General features: G+C 34.2%; 2 protein-coding genes across 3 annotated transcripts; one reads left to right on the top strand and one right to left on the bottom strand.

The window, feature by feature from the left end:
- Window positions 1-96: 96 nt before the first annotated feature.
- On the bottom strand, window positions 97-3,419 carry LOC139772970 (uncharacterized). The gene is made up of 2 exons (XM_071707074.1): window positions 2,720-3,419; window positions 97-2,400 (listed from the first exon to the last, which is right to left on the bottom strand). The coding sequence occupies exons 1-2, from the start codon at window positions 2,841-2,843 to the stop codon at window positions 2,084-2,086; spliced, it is 441 nt and encodes a 146-aa protein (XP_071563175.1). The 5' UTR covers window positions 2,844-3,419; the 3' UTR covers window positions 97-2,083.
- Window positions 3,420-4,167: 748 nt separating this feature from the next.
- Window positions 4,168-11,889, top strand: LOC139772969 (ectonucleotide pyrophosphatase/phosphodiesterase family member 5). Of its 2 annotated transcripts, XR_011718233.1 has the most exons (9): window positions 4,168-4,499; window positions 6,377-6,623; window positions 6,713-6,805; window positions 8,912-9,278; window positions 9,359-9,568; window positions 9,650-9,904; window positions 10,002-10,092; window positions 10,433-10,636; window positions 10,891-11,889. XR_011718233.1 is itself a non-coding variant. In XM_071707073.1 (8 exons), exons 1-8 carry the CDS (start codon window positions 4,384-4,386, stop codon window positions 10,458-10,460), a joined length of 1,407 nt encoding a protein of 468 aa, XP_071563174.1. In that variant the 5' UTR covers window positions 4,168-4,383; the 3' UTR covers window positions 10,461-11,889. The 2 variants fall into 2 exon arrangements, 1 of the variants encoding a protein (XP_071563174.1); XM_071707073.1 differs by having other exon boundaries at window positions 10,433-11,889.
- Window positions 11,890-15,390: the final 3,501 nt, after the last annotated feature.

Below are 15,390 nucleotides of genomic sequence, written 5' to 3'. Positions count from 1 at the left end.
ATTTAAACTTAACTTTGCCTTTTCGGCCGGCTGAACGCTAATGAGTTTTGCTCGTCGCGACTCTTTTTCCGGGCCTTAATAATTATACGAAAACTAAAAGGGATTAACCAACTTTTATTTATCTGTCCCCGTAAGGGGTAAGGAAACTTATGACACGATCGCCGTGTACTCTAATCGCAAAGGTATCCTTATATCTAGCGCGCTTATCTATTAATCGAACCTATTTACATTCTGGCCTCCGCTGAGACCTTACTCCGGTCCTTTCAGTAGTCGGTGCACATCCTGCAGCGCCCCCTTCAACCTGGGTGACAGCTGGATCTGTTCCTCCTCGCGATCGTCCTGTTTCCTCTTCTGTATCACGAGGGGCTCGTCCAGTACCTTGATATTCCGGATCTCCGGCTTCCTTTTCTTGGCGGCTGGGCTCGGGAGCCGCGAGTCGGCTGACGGCTTCACCATCATGCGCCGCCTAGCGGCCTCGTCGCGAAGATGCAGATGGATGCGGTATCCGCAATTACGGATAGATACCGTCAGCATTTGATGCGTACAGAATGCGGACAGAAACATACAGGATTCGTATCCGTATTTGCAGACAAATTCCTATAGGTCGACATTGCGTACAGATGCAGATGGATGCGGTATCCGCAATTACGGATAGATACCGTCAGCATCTGATGCGTACAGAATGCGGACAAAAACAGACAGGATTCGCATCCGTAGTTGCAGACAAATTCCTATAAGTCGACATTGCGTACAGATGCAGATGGATGCGGTATCCGCAATTACGGATAGATACCGTCAGCATCTGATGCGTACAGAATGCGGACAGAAACAGACAGGATTCGTATTCGTAGCTGCAGACAAATTCTTGTAGGTCGACATTGCGTACAGATGCAGATGGATGCGGTATCCGCAATTACGGATAGATACCGTCAGCATCTGATGCGTACAGAATGCGGACAGAAACAGACAAGTTTTTCTATTGCAAAAGCTTATAGATGCTGTATGCCGATAGATTTCCATTAGATACAGTTATACGTCGTTACATTTTCTGTCTGTATTTGCAGATACAATAGTGCTGCTTACAGAAACAGATAGAGCTAGACAAGCTTGCAGTTACAGCGGATAGGATTCCGTTACATACCATCAGAAATTCTATCTGTTTCTAACTGTTTCTAACGGTAATTTTTACCAGGGTTATCTTTCCAGCTAATAAAAGTATCAAATCTTTCAAGTCGTCGTATGCTAATCCAAGATCTACATTTTCTCGTTGAAAGGATAAGTTAACAACGTTGACCTCATATAAAATTGGCTTAATTATCGTTAGGTATAAAAAGTTACTATTATCCTGTAACATTTGACATATGAGTCTTGAGGTATAGCATTTTTCAGAATCAACAACTAAACTAAAATGAGTTTTCAGTTCCAAATAATGTTCTAAAATTACTTTTACGACATTGTATCTGGCTAACCATCTGGTACTGGATAGTTTCACAAACTTATGAAAATTTTTCTGAGAATCATTTTTATTACTTTTGTCACTTACGTTCATTGTATCCCAAGTTAATTTGTATTCTGATCTTCTAAGACTACTATTATTAAACCAGTTATACACTTCTCTGCAAAGAAATTCTACTGAAGCTGGAAATTCCGTAGCAGCAGCAGATGCAGAATTATCCATTGCATGACAAATACATCTTACTAACTGTAAATTTGGATTTTCTGATCTTAGTAGTGTATATAATGAATGATTTTTACCACATAAATTGCTTCCACCATCCGTACCCAAGCCAATCATTTTAGATAAATTTAATCCAACATCTTTACTGTACTTAATAACTGCGCTGTACAAAGAATTAGCATCCGCATGCTCAATTTGAATCGTACCTAAATATTCCGTAACTATTCGGTTTCGTGTACGACTAAAATACTTAATGCATAAACATAAATACTTAGCTACTGACACATCTGTAGATTCGTCGACCATCATAGAGTATTGCATGTCACCAATATCATTTATTAAGTTGGTTAAAATATTTGGAGCGATTACATTTATGATGAGGTTACTGCATTTCGTTCTGTGCATTTAAAAATTCTTAAAGTCTGGATATAAACTTTTTAAAATATTGCTGAGATGATCAATATCCCTAATACTCGTATGAGATGCTATAAATGCTGCAATCTTTAAGTCTCTCACTTTCTCATCTTTCTTGTGTTGCACATTGCACATTGAGACAATAGTTTTTTGCATGTTAATATTTACATTTTTCATTGCAGCGTCATGAGATGGTACTGTGCTGTGTTTTCTCAAATCGTTAGCTTGAGCTCGCAGCGTTTTAAAGCAAACTTTGCAGTAAGCTTGATTTGGATCATTCCTGTTGTATTCGGCTTTGGTCAGCCAACCTGGAAATAAAATGTATATTATAATATATATACAGTACATACATAGTAAAGCGGGGAGCACACACTTCTGCATAACCCATAATGCGTAAGCATAAGAAAATTGATTGGTCCATACACATGTGCATAAGAAAATAGACCAATCAATTTTCTTATGCTTACGCATTATGCGTTGTGCAGAAGTGTGTGCTCCCCGCTTAAGTCTCATTAATCTTCTATCTTAAGTATCTATCTTAAGTAATTTTTATTACGCATTTTATCAAAGTTGGTATACTGATCAGTCTTCGGGTGATTTATTTTTAACAATAAATGACTCACTTACCTTGTGCCCACGATTCTTTTTCCCAATTACGATTGTAATTGAAAACTCGGATCTTTTGCGGTTTCTCAGTAGTCTTTGCTTCTTTTGCCTTATTCTTGCCTAGACTTGCTTTTGACTTCTTCATTATGCCAATCGCGTCGACAAAACAATCGCAGAGACGAGCAGCCTCTCGTACGCTCGTTAAAAATAAATAACAAACTGTAACCTTATATGTAATTCGATTTTATATGTAACGTATGAATCTTGAATCCATATCATCTATCTAACAGCACTGATAACCAGATAACTTAAACTGATAGCATGGCTCTTCAGACTCTTTTTTGTCTTGTCTAAAATAAAATACAATCAAGCTGTCGAGAACTCTAAAAGGGCGCCTTCAGCAGACAAAACAGATCAGTGAGCGCTCATTGGCTAGCAAGATTGCACATATTATTGGGTCTGTTCGCGTTGCTTGCACTTTTTGCACTCAGCATCTTCGCTTTCTCTCTCTCCAACGGCCGAATATATATTTATCTCATTTGAAGTGCAAAAATGTTTGGGGATTTCAAGCAACGCGAACAAGCCTATTCTAACTGCCATATAGGGACTAGTAAAGAAACTCTATTGCGCGCCAAGCGCATTTAGCGCATACACACAACGCACAATGCATAAGGCCGAGTTCAACAATGGCCAGTTAGCTTAACTAGTAGTTAACTTTCACTCTCCGTCTCTTTCTAACCTCAAAGGTTAGAAACAGACGGAGAGTGAAAGTTAACTACTATAGTTAAGCTAACTGGCCATTGACTGTGTTTACATGACACCGTTAATCGGGTTTTATAACATCGGTAGTTGTCAGGAAGACCAATCGTAATCATTCTTCAGAAGAATGGAATAGCTGTGATTGACCGGCCTAAGAACTACCGACGTTATAAAACCCGATTAACGGTGCCGTGTAAACGGAGTCATTGTTGAACTCGGCCTAAGGATCGAAACTTTATTGGCCGCGTTCAGCAGACACAACTGTTGAGTTCGTCTTATCAACACTCTAGAGCCAATCACGTTCGACTGCTACTCAGTGGCTTGGTCTGCTGGGTAGCGATCGATCATGTAACTTTTTCCCTAGAGCCGAAACGTGAAAAGTGAAAATGTCATTTCATGTAACTATCTCTTTCTATTGGTGTTGAATAGAAAGAGATAAACTTTTCACTTTTCACGTTTCCGTCCTAGGGGAACGTGAAAAGTACTAGATATATAATCGATCCCAACGCGCCCATTTTATGATAGCCGAAAAATCGCCTATTGGGCGATCAGTAGCCAGAAAATCGCCAGTCGCCAAATCTGAAAATCATATCGCCACCAAGAAACAAAAATAGCCAAATTGGCTATAAATCGCCACACCTGGGCACCCTGTCGCTGCGCGGCGCCCGCGGCGGTCCGCGGTGGCGCCGGTGGCGGCGATGCGAATTGCGAATGATGCGATCAGTCTTTCACGCACTTTCACGGCTTTCACGCTTTCACGAAAGCCGGAGCACGGAGCACGCTCGTCGGAGCACTCGGAGCTCGGACAGTCGGAGCTGTCCGAAAGGTTATACACCGCAGCCATGAGTGATGTTCTCGTGATCGGTTTTGCGGGACGATAATTCGCACCTTCCTATGTTCTCGCGAATTGCCGCGATTGCGTCACCATGATCTCCAGCTCCACGGTCCCATTTGTTTCGCTGTTTCTCTTCCTGCTGAACGCTCGGGCGGGTCCCGTGCCGGATGCTCCGAAACTGCTGATCGTGTCTTACGATGCGTTCAGGTGTGAGAATATTCGTAGTAACATAAAGGCATAAAAACGAAGTATAAGATTTAGAAAAATTATTGTTACGCGAAAAGAACGGTTCTACTGAAGTGTATATACAAATTAATGGCTGGAGATATAAATCTGGAAATAATTATGGACCATTAAACTAATCATATAGCACGCTCAAGCATGATCCCAGTAAACGAATAAGTAAATTGTCCATAATAGTATGACAACAGATTTGCTCAGATATTGCAACAAATCAGATATTATTTATCTGCATTAAGGATGTATCACGTATACCTTCCCAGCAAAAAGCATAGTAATCTGAGAAATCTAATATATATCGGTTGTATGCATACTTTAACGGTTGACTATTATTGCATATCATAACAAAGACATTAATATTACTGATTTAAGTGATTTTAACCATTTTTTATAATTACTGGCAGCGTATTTGTAAATATTCTTAATAGAGGTTCAAAACTTTTGGCTAGGAATCTTGCCTGAATCCAACTGCTGCTAGAAACAAAAATCATACATATATATTAGATGTTATAGAGTCTGACCGAAACAATCTTTTTTAATTTCGGCCGAAACTTTCATGGGAATTCTAGAAGGGTCATATGTATACACGCACACAGATATACTATACACTTTTTCTCTTTATAAATATCATAATTTAATTATTGAAATAATAATTACACATGTTATAACAATCCTACTATTACAATTCTATCATCACAACCTGTAGTATGCTATATATTATCCGTAGTATCACAGTCATATTATTGAAATAATAACAAAATTTCTAAACATAAAGTAAAAATATTTTTTAAACATGGTTGAAATGTTTTATAAGCGTTTTTCCGAAACGTTTTATAACCGATTTCTAGAAACGTTTCTCGTGAGTAAAAATGTCCATTCGAAAAACGTTCGATGGAACGTTTCTTTTCCGATAAAATAACGTTTAAAAAACTATTATAGAAACGTTTTGTTTTAATGATAAAGACATTTTAGATAAAGACATTTAAAATTCCTACTTTTCACGTCTTTTGTACGTGTTTATGACGTCTTTGAGACATGCGTGAGAATGTTCTAGAAGTTTTATGCATATACCATCTATGACATTCTTTTTCGAAGAAATTCCTGAACTGGTGCACATTGCATTCGTGCAATAAGTTAAAGTGAAACAAAATATACTTGTCTCACTCTAACTTAATTGCATTACTGATGTGCACCAGTTCAGGAAGTTCTTCAAAACGGAACACACGTATAAATGTTCTTTCAATGGCCACGTTCAGCAGAACATTTATTTTGCAACTGTTGGAAATTTTCTAAGCTCAGATTTTTCCGATGACAAATAGATTAAGACCGGTAGAACAAAATTAATTTAAATAAATAAGTGGATATATGTGCATGGATAAAATAATTTATTTTGTGCAATATAAATTTAAATGTTTCAAAAAAGGCTATTATATATAAAGCTATTATATATATAGATAAAGCAAATTATAATTTTGAAAGAAAAAATTTAACAAATAGGTATTTTTGTTAACTGTAGAAACGTAAAAAATATGTTTCTAAAATCATGGTTTGAAAAACATTTTTGTTCAAACGTTTTTTAATGGTTCTTTACGGTTATGAAATTATGTATACGTTCAAAAAACGTATATGAAACTAATATGTGCTACGTGCTACCTGGGTAGCTAAATTTTTAGATACTTCAGCAACCATTCTTTCCATATAGGATCTTATTCGGATCTTACAGAATGACTGAAAGCATCAGTATTGATTTATTCTGCATTGCTATTTACTTATTGAAATGTGGAAGAATACATATAAAATGAAAATATATAGGATTTTATTTCATTTCTCTTTCTTCTGTATAGATATGACTATTTCGAGAGAAATTTGACACCGTTTATGAGCCACTTAAAGGTGGAAGGCACTTACACGGACTATATGATGAACATTTTCGTCACCAAGACCTTCCCCAATCATCATACGATGGCGACGGGATTTTACGCGGAAACACATGGGGTTATAGATAATGAATTTTTTGATCCTAGGAAAGATAATATTACTAAGTATTCTTACGAACTGTATCATTACAACAACAATATTCTGCCTATTTGGGTACGTAGCAAGATGATAATTATATTTTACTTATATACTTAAGCTAGTTTTACATTTTATTAACACATTTTTCGGTTTAACGATTTCAGACGGTTAATGAAAAAAGTGGCAGACGTAGTGGCACGATGATGTGGCCGGGTTCTGTGTTCGAATATCAAGGAACGTCACCTACTTTCGCACAAGTGTGTTGAATTAACATACGGAATAATATACCTAGCCAACACGCATATTTCAAATCAGGACATATGACGTCTTTAAGACGTCTTTATGATCCCAATTTGGGACATTGTGTTCACTGGGTAGATACCCTGCTAAAAATGACCGATTGAATCCGATTAAAAATTTTGAATCCGCATGAATCTGGATTCTTGATCCGGAAATCACGGATTTATAACGATTACACCGACTGAAAACGATTGAAACGGATTGGTATTCAAGGATGTAATTTCAATCGGATTCTATCGATTTAAATCGTTATGATTTTATAACGATTACACTGATTGAAACGGATTAGTATTCAACGATGTAATTTGTAATTTCAATCGGTTCCTATCGGTTTGAATCGTTATGATAACGATTATACCGATTGGAAACGATTGAAACGGATTCGTACTCAAGGATGTAATTTCACTCGTTTTCTATCGATTTGAATCGGTCTTAGTCAATCGTTTAAATCGGTATGATTTCGTGAACCCCGAAATTACGAAATTATAATAATTTAAACGGATTGACTGACCGATTCAAACTGATAGAATCCGTGAATTCCGGATATATAAACAGGATTATTTACTACTTTATTATAATTCCATTCTTTGTACTACAAATTTATTACAATGTGCAGTATTTATTTAAATGAAAACATTTTACAGTTTTGCAAATATAGAACTCATGACTTTACCAAAAGGAAATCCTGTAGTAAGAACTCTATTACGTAAAAATTATGTGTTATATACAATTTTAATGATTAAGGGCTTACATTCGAGTAGACCACAAGAAAAAAAGGTGAAAAAGGGGAATTTTTATCTTGGAAACTATTAATTCGATTCGATCCGGGTTTTTTTATTTAAAAGTATCTACATTGAGGCACGTTCACAAATTTTTTTAAGGGAATTCCCTCGGAGCGCTGTTCTTGTGGCCGGCGTTAATGTGTTCCTCGCGGACGGTTCCCAGAATATCTCGAAAACGGCTGGACCAATTTGCTTCAAATTTATACACAATGTTTTGCGATAGTTTTTCTCGTTTCCATCGGGAGAATTTTTTTTTACTCAACTAGTTTTTTTTTATCAGACTATAAAGGTCGAAAATTTGGGTCGAAAAAAATTTCGACCTTTATAGTCTGATAAAAAAAACTAGTTGAGTAAAAAAAAATCTCCCGATAGATACGAGAAAAACTATCGCAAAACATTGTGTATAAATTTGAAGCAAATCGGTCCAGCCGTTCTCGAGATATTCTGGGAACCGTCCGCGAGGAACACATTAACGCCGGCCACGAGAACAGCGCTCTGAGGGAATAAATTCCCTTAAAAAAATTTGTGAACGTGCCTCAATGTAGATACTTTAAAATAAAAAAAACCCGGATCGAATCGAATTAATAGTTTCCAAGATAAAAAATTCCCGAATTTCACCTTTTTTTCTTGCGGTCTACTCGGATGTAAGCCCTTAAAGCGGATTTAATCCGATTCACATTATAGCTACTTTCATTACCCGATTTAAATGGATTAAGCGCAGATATGATTGAAACCGATTCAGTCAGATTCAGATGAATCCGGAAATATCGCATTAAATCCGATTCCGGTGTTGTATTAAAATTTCACGATTGATGCGGATTCAATACGATTCATGTGGTCATTTTATTTACCCGATTAAAATGGATTGGTATTAATACGATTGAAACCGATTCAGTCGGATTCAGATGAATCCGGAAATATCGCATTAAATCCGATTCCGGTGTTGTATTAAAATTTTACGATTGATGCGGATTCAATACGATTCATGTGGTCACTTTATTCACCCGATTAAAATGGATTGGCATTAATACGATTGAAACCGATAACGGCGGATTCAGATCAATCCGGAAATGCCGAATTAAAAACGATTCCGATTGATTTGTTATTAGAACCGATTCACTTCCAATCGGGCATCCGATTAACCGGATTGAAAACGCATTTATTCCGATTCAATTTCACCAAATTTAATACGGAACCAATCGGATTTAATCGGTCATTTTCAGCAGGGTATACTTAGATCTTATAGAGATATCTATCGATTATATTAATAAAATATTTTAGGCTTTTAATGACACGATTTCCTGGGAGAAACGGGTTGATGAATTATTGTCGTGGTTTGTACATCCCACAAACCCAATAAACTTGGGGATATTATATATTGAGGATCCAGATTACCATGGTCACGCTACAGGAATAAACAGTCCCGAATTTAATGAAATTCTCAGAAAATTGGATAATATTACAAAATATATGCACGACAAAATTGATCATTATGGTTTGACAGATGATCTTAATGTGATTCACTTAAGTGATCATGGCATGGCATCAGTCACGATGGAAAGAATAATAAATTTAACAAATTACATCAATGCTAGCGATTATATATTCGTGGGAACTTCTCCGGGATTACATATCTTTCCACATCCTGGTAAGGCTGTTTTACGATACGATTTGTGTGGAATTATTGTCTTTGTTAAAACGTTGTCTTTTTTAAAATACGTCACTTAGGGAAAGAAGAGATGATTTATCAGAAATTGAAGTCTGCCGCGGAACAAACGAAAACGTTCAAAGTATATAAAAGAGAAGATATTCCGAAGAAGTATCATTATAGCGATAACATTCGTGTAGGACCCATTTTTGTCATAGCTGAAGTTGGATATGCATTTCAGAACCTTTATGATACCATAGAATATTATAAACGGAAATTTAATATTACAGGTAATGTTGTACTGCCCACACACTTATTGCTATATACGTACTATTTTTATATAACTTTTAACGTTGTTGTTTCCCATTCAGTTAACAATCAGACAGAGTTTGGGCTGCATGGTTATAATAATGAAGCTAAAGAAATGCATCCATTCTTCTTTGCGAATGGACCTGCTTTTATGCCAAAATGTAAATTGGAGCCTTTTAACAATACAGATCTATTTCCCTTATTTTGCGAAATACTTAATTTGAAGTGCCCCATAGTTAATGGCACTTTATCTCACATAACAAAGTGCCTTAGGACACAATCGAAAGATATATCAATATCTACATATAAAATGTTTAGTAAGTATTTTTTTTAACAATGTATGTAAATAATAAATGAATTATTCTTTTAATAAAAACATAGATTTTACAGAATCTTAATAATATTCTTGTTTAGTTGCAGTCATCATAACCACCATGTTAATAGGAATTTCAGTAGTGGCGACAATAATTTATAGGAAAAAACGAAGATTAGCATATAATTATAGGTAAAGAACAAATACATGATGATAAATATTAATGGATCGATTTTCTTGACTTGAAGCAGTTTTAAAATTTTGAATTTTTTTTCTCTTCTTTCTTTTTTATAATAAATTTGCTACTCTTTTATTTTGTTTTATCTAAATAACAAAACTCTCTTGTAGCATTAATAAGATTTAGGGCCGATATCACAGTCTCCGATTAACGTGATCCTCCGATTAAACTCACTCTGCATCTCTTTCTAACTGTCCCCCTAGAAAGAGACGAAGAGTGAGTTTAATCAGAGGATCACGTTAATCGGAGACTGTGATATCGGCCCTTAGTAACAAAATTATTTTTATTTTTCAGGGAATCGTATTATACGTTGGGCGAATAAGATATTACAATTTATAATAAACATAACATTATACATCTTAGTTAGGTTTTAGTTAGTGAATTAATCTAATATATGACAGGGATATTATACGAAAGTGATATCTATATAAATTATTATGTTTTCAACAATGAATAGTACAAATATAATTTTTTTATCTCCTTGGATCTCCTCTATGTGTAAGGAAACATGTTCACTATATAGATATAATTTAGACATTAACGTAATTATTTAGTGTTGGTACAGATTTTTAGACATTTAAAATGTTAAGAATTTGTTAAATCATAAAATGGCATCATAGTATAGCAAATTCAAAATAATATTTCTCATTAGTATTTATAAATATAACTTACTAAACTACGATCTTATTATTATAAATGTACACATTTCTGAGCAAATTACAATTATTAACTCCGTTCAACTTTTATTTTAGAACATTACTGGATGAATTTGAAACTCAACAGCTTTGGGACGAAAGTTTAATACCCCATTTATGAAAAACTTCCTCTCAAATAAATACATAATTTTTTAAAAATAGGAACGGATTTATACTTTTTGAATTATTTTCTTCCTCTAGTATACAATTTGTCTTTTTCTAAATATTGCATCACGAAATAGAAAACCTTGGTGTTGATTTACGTCAAGGATTAATTAAACAGTTTTTCAATCTCCTTTTCCATTTATTATCCGATAATGACTCGTGTTGTCGAACGGATTTATCGCAGAATCGATCGCGAGCAAGACACGTAATGGAGGCAATTTGCATTGAGTTATTCCACGTGAAAGCTCTTACGATCCTATTTGCAAGATCTCCTGACAGGTGAAGCGAGATGTCATTACGTATTTGAGGCAATGGCTTTGAAGATATAAATAGCGAATATTTTAATATATGTATATTTCATTTGTAGAATTGCATTAGATAATCCTGGGTTCTCAACAATCAATGATATTTTGCAATATTATTCTCCATTGTTGTTATAGATTGATTCAAGTACATCGTAGCGAAAGTAAGCGAAACTATATCAGATGCTTTGTGTTAATAAAAATATATAAATTTAGAATTGTACTTGGAGAATTGGAACTATGCACTTACTGTATAAAATTATGCATACGCTGAAATGTTCCCCGACTGTAAAACGTTCCCTGATGAATAAGATTAATTACGTATGCAGAACAACATAGTCGTATCGATTAGAATTATGTATGAAACATGTAGATAATGCCCGAGGCTCCGTTTGATTCATTTATTTCATGCCAAAGCGACTTTGTACAATCGTCATTAACGCGGATATGACGGAATTAATCGAAGAAGGATATACCTCGCATTCCAATTTTACTTTCCTTCAGCAGCGAATAACGTTATTATCTTGTCTGCCCAGCAATTTTTGTATAATTGTACACTATAATAAAATTTTCATTATTATACGTAAAATATTGTGTATGTGAATAAGACTTATTTGTCCTCGTAATATGAGTTGTTATCTATAGCCATTCATGTTGTTCAAAATGTTTATATTAAATGATGCTTATTTTTTACAAGCGTTTTAAAAAGTTTAGAAAGCGCTGATCACCAATGACCACTATGACGATCAACGTAATAATAAACTATAATATATTGTCGAAAACATGTATTTTTTGCTTTAATTGGAAATTGTCATTACATTTATATCCATAAGACAATTATTGGCATTTATTATTGCATTTATATTCAAAATTTATAAAATATATTTATAAAATATAATTTATTCACAATTATTGCAACCTATACCATACGCATTTCCAGTGCCTTTTCGAAAGAATTTTATATATACACTGAAAAAAAAAATTGCTAGATTCAAGAAAATTTAATTTGAATTAAGAAAACCATTGTTTTGACTATTTGCAAGAAAATTATTTTCATAATTTGAAACATTTGTATTTTTAGAAAGAAAAAAAACATTTATTAATGTAGAAAAATTATTTCTTTAAAGTAAGTAAATGTTATTTATTAAACAAAAAGTATATACTTCAATTGAATAACTAATATTTTAAACTATAAAACGCATTACAAAATAAAAGAAATTTTGTTTTTCAAATAAATATGCAAATTTTTAAAATAAGTAAATCTTTTTTTTAATGAATCAAAAGGTTTGATTTCTGCAGTAGTAATAAGAAAATATATTTTTAAACCAAAAAACTGCTATTTTGAACAAAAAAAATCATTTTTTGTTTTAAGTAAATTGTTAGTTGAATTAAATAAGCAATACATTTTATAAACCTTCAATAACAAAATATATTTTCAAATAAAAAAACTCATTTTTCAAAAAAAGAAAATATATTTTAAAAATAAAAAAATTCATTTTTAAATGGAAACCATAATTACTAAATTTGAAAAACGATATCATTTTTTAAGTAAATTATTTTTTTCTGTATAATAAGAAAGTTAATTTATAAATCTACAGTAACAAAATATATTTTTAAATAAAGAAACTCATTTTTCAAAGTAACAAAATATATTTTCAAAATAAAAAAATACATTTTTAAATAAAAACCATGTTTATTAAATTTGAAAAACAATATCATCGACACAGAGTACTAGTACGGGGACAACACTGATTGCCATATCATACTCGCGACGTGTTGCTTTCGTGCCGCGGTCGTTACCTCCGGCGCCGCTCGAGCGAGAATTTCTCCAAGTCCAATTCGGTCTTTCGACACCGACTCGTGGCAGTGTTGTGTTCGTATAAGTTACACGACGGTGGCGATCGACTACGAGCGCGAGCGAACGGGAAACGATGCTCCCCGCATCGACTTCGTCGTACGTGCCCCTTTCGTGTACGTATTCCACAAACGTTTTACACATTCGTACAGACCAAGCGAAACGCGTTTGCACGTCCGTACGTATCGCTCGTGTCGCTCGGCTCGCCGAGCGCACCGCACCTCTTATAGTACCCAACCAGCCGGCCGAGCGATCGGCGACGCACGGTCTTACGCACGGTCGCTTACGGGCGCCGGAGGCGAAATATCGAGACCATCGGGGCTTGACCGCTGAGAGCGACGACGACGCGAATTCGATTATCGTACGGGATATCCGGCAGCTGGTCTCGGGGGTCGACGATACGCCACGTTGACGTAAAGCGAGACGAATGACACCATAATTCGGGGTACTTGTAACCGAGAGGCACAAACGCGGTTGTTACCTCCGGCGTGGGCTCTAGCGAAAAGTCTCTCGCGGCGTGTTGCTTCCGCGCCGCGGTCGTTACCTCCGGCGCCGCTCGAGCAAAAAGCTTTCTAAGTCCCCTCGCGACGTGTTGCTTTTGTGCCGCGGTCGTTACCTCCGGCGCCGCTCGAGCAAAAAGCTTTCTAAGTCCCCTCGCGACGTATTGCTTTTGTGCCGCGGTCGTTACCTCCGGCGCCGCTTGAGCAAAAAGCTTTCTAAGTCCCCTCGCGGCGTGTTGCTTTCGCGCGGTTGTTACCTCCGGCGCCGCTCGAGCGAAAATTTTCTAAGTCGACCCAATACATGCCCAGTACTGAGCCGACTCTCGGCCGTAGATTACTAAATCATAATATTTTTATTTCTTTCATTGAAGAAAATATATTTATATATTTTTTATTATTACAGATTTTTGTAATTATTTTTAAAAATATATTTATTTTATATCCAAGTAATTAATTTACTTACTTGAAAAAATAATTTAATATATTCAGATAAGTCATTATTTTATTTGAAATAACTTATTCTTTCCATTAAGCTTTGATTTATTTATTTTAATATAATTGCATGTTTAGTAAACCAAAGTATCTATTTTTTCAAATAAAGAAATTCAGTTCGTAAATTTAATAAAATATTTATTTAATTTATGATATTAATATTTAAAAAGGCAATCTTTTTCATGTTAAAAAATAAATTGCTGTTTTTGAGAAAATATTATTTAAATTAAAAATTTTATTTGAAGAAAATTAGTTACTAAAATAAAAATACTTTTATTTCTTTCATTGAAGAAAATATATTTTTATATTTTTTATTATTACAAATTTTTATAATTATTTGTCTGCATTAAAAATATATTTATTTCACGTGCAAGTAATTTATTTACTTATTTGAAAAAAATTATTGAATATATTCAGATAAGTCATTATTTTATTTGAAATAACTTATTCTTTCCATTAAGCTTTCATTTATTTATTTTAATATAATTGCATGTTTAGTAAAGCAAAGTATCTAATTTTTTTAAATTAAAAAATTTAGTTCGTAAATTTAATAAAATATTTATTTAACTTGTTTTATTAATATTAAAAAAGGCAATGCTTTTCATGTTAAAAAATAAATTGCTGTTTTTAAGAAAATAATATTTAAATAAAAAATTTGTGTACTTAAAAACAAAAAAATAAAATGTTAAACAAATATTTCCAATATTTAAATAAATATTTGCAAGTATAAAATAAATTCTTTATAAAGTTACAAAATATTTCTTTAAATCAAGGAAATAATACTAAAATAAATATATTTACTTAATATAAACAAATTTTTTTTTCAGTGTATATATATATATGGGACGATCCACGTCACTTTTACCCCCCATCTGTCCAAAATTGGTATGGACGGATTTTAATGACCAAGGGCGGAAAATGTTTGTCTTGAAAAGAGCTTTCGAAAGGCGTGTGGCATATATGCGCAATTCAACATGGCGTCATAGTTATGGCTGCTTAAAGGGATAAATTCAAAATTTCAGATCCAACATGGGCAGATAAAACGGTGAAAAGTAACTAAATTCATGTGAAACTCAGTATTTGGGAAATTTTGGGGTCGCTGATTACAAATCTAAACGTAAAATTGTGAAATTCAAAATGGCGGATCCAATATTGCGGATGCAAATATGAGAAACGGACGAAAATTCCAGTAAATGATCTGAAAACTCTTACTGGAAGGTTTTTTGGGTCGCTGATCACGAAT

Source organism: Temnothorax nylanderi, unplaced genomic scaffold (genome assembly GCF_030848795.1).
Source record: "Temnothorax nylanderi isolate EJ_2023f unplaced genomic scaffold, tnyl_v1.0 TNYL_tig0055_pilon, whole genome shotgun sequence".
Classification (NCBI taxonomy): Eukaryota; Metazoa; Arthropoda; class Insecta; order Hymenoptera; family Formicidae; genus Temnothorax; species Temnothorax nylanderi.
Note: the sequence above shows the minus strand (reverse complement) of the source record. Positions and strands in the feature narration are given on the sequence as shown.

What these genes read in the sequence shown, in the direction of transcription:
- LOC139772970 (XM_071707074.1), bottom strand. Translation starts at nt 2,843, where the DNA reads ATGAAGAAGTCAAAAGCAAGTCTAGGCAAGAATAAGGCAAAAGAAGCA. An exon ending in AAAAGAATCGTGGGCACAAG is followed by an intron (nt 2,401 to 2,719) that starts GTAAGTGAGTCA and finishes TTTTATTTCCAG; the next exon opens with GTTGGCTGACCAAAGCCGAA.
- LOC139772969 (XM_071707073.1), top strand. Translation starts at nt 4,384, where the DNA reads ATGATCTCCAGCTCCACGGTCCCATTTGTTTCGCTGTTTCTCTTCCTG. An exon ending in CGTCACCTACTTTCGCACAA is followed by an intron (nt 6,806 to 8,911) that starts GTGTGTTGAATT and finishes AAAATATTTTAG; the next exon opens with GCTTTTAATGACACGATTTC. An exon ending in AGATTAGCATATAATTATAG is followed by an intron (nt 10,093 to 10,432) that starts GTAAAGAACAAA and finishes TTTATTTTTCAG; the next exon opens with GGAATCGTATTATACGTTGG.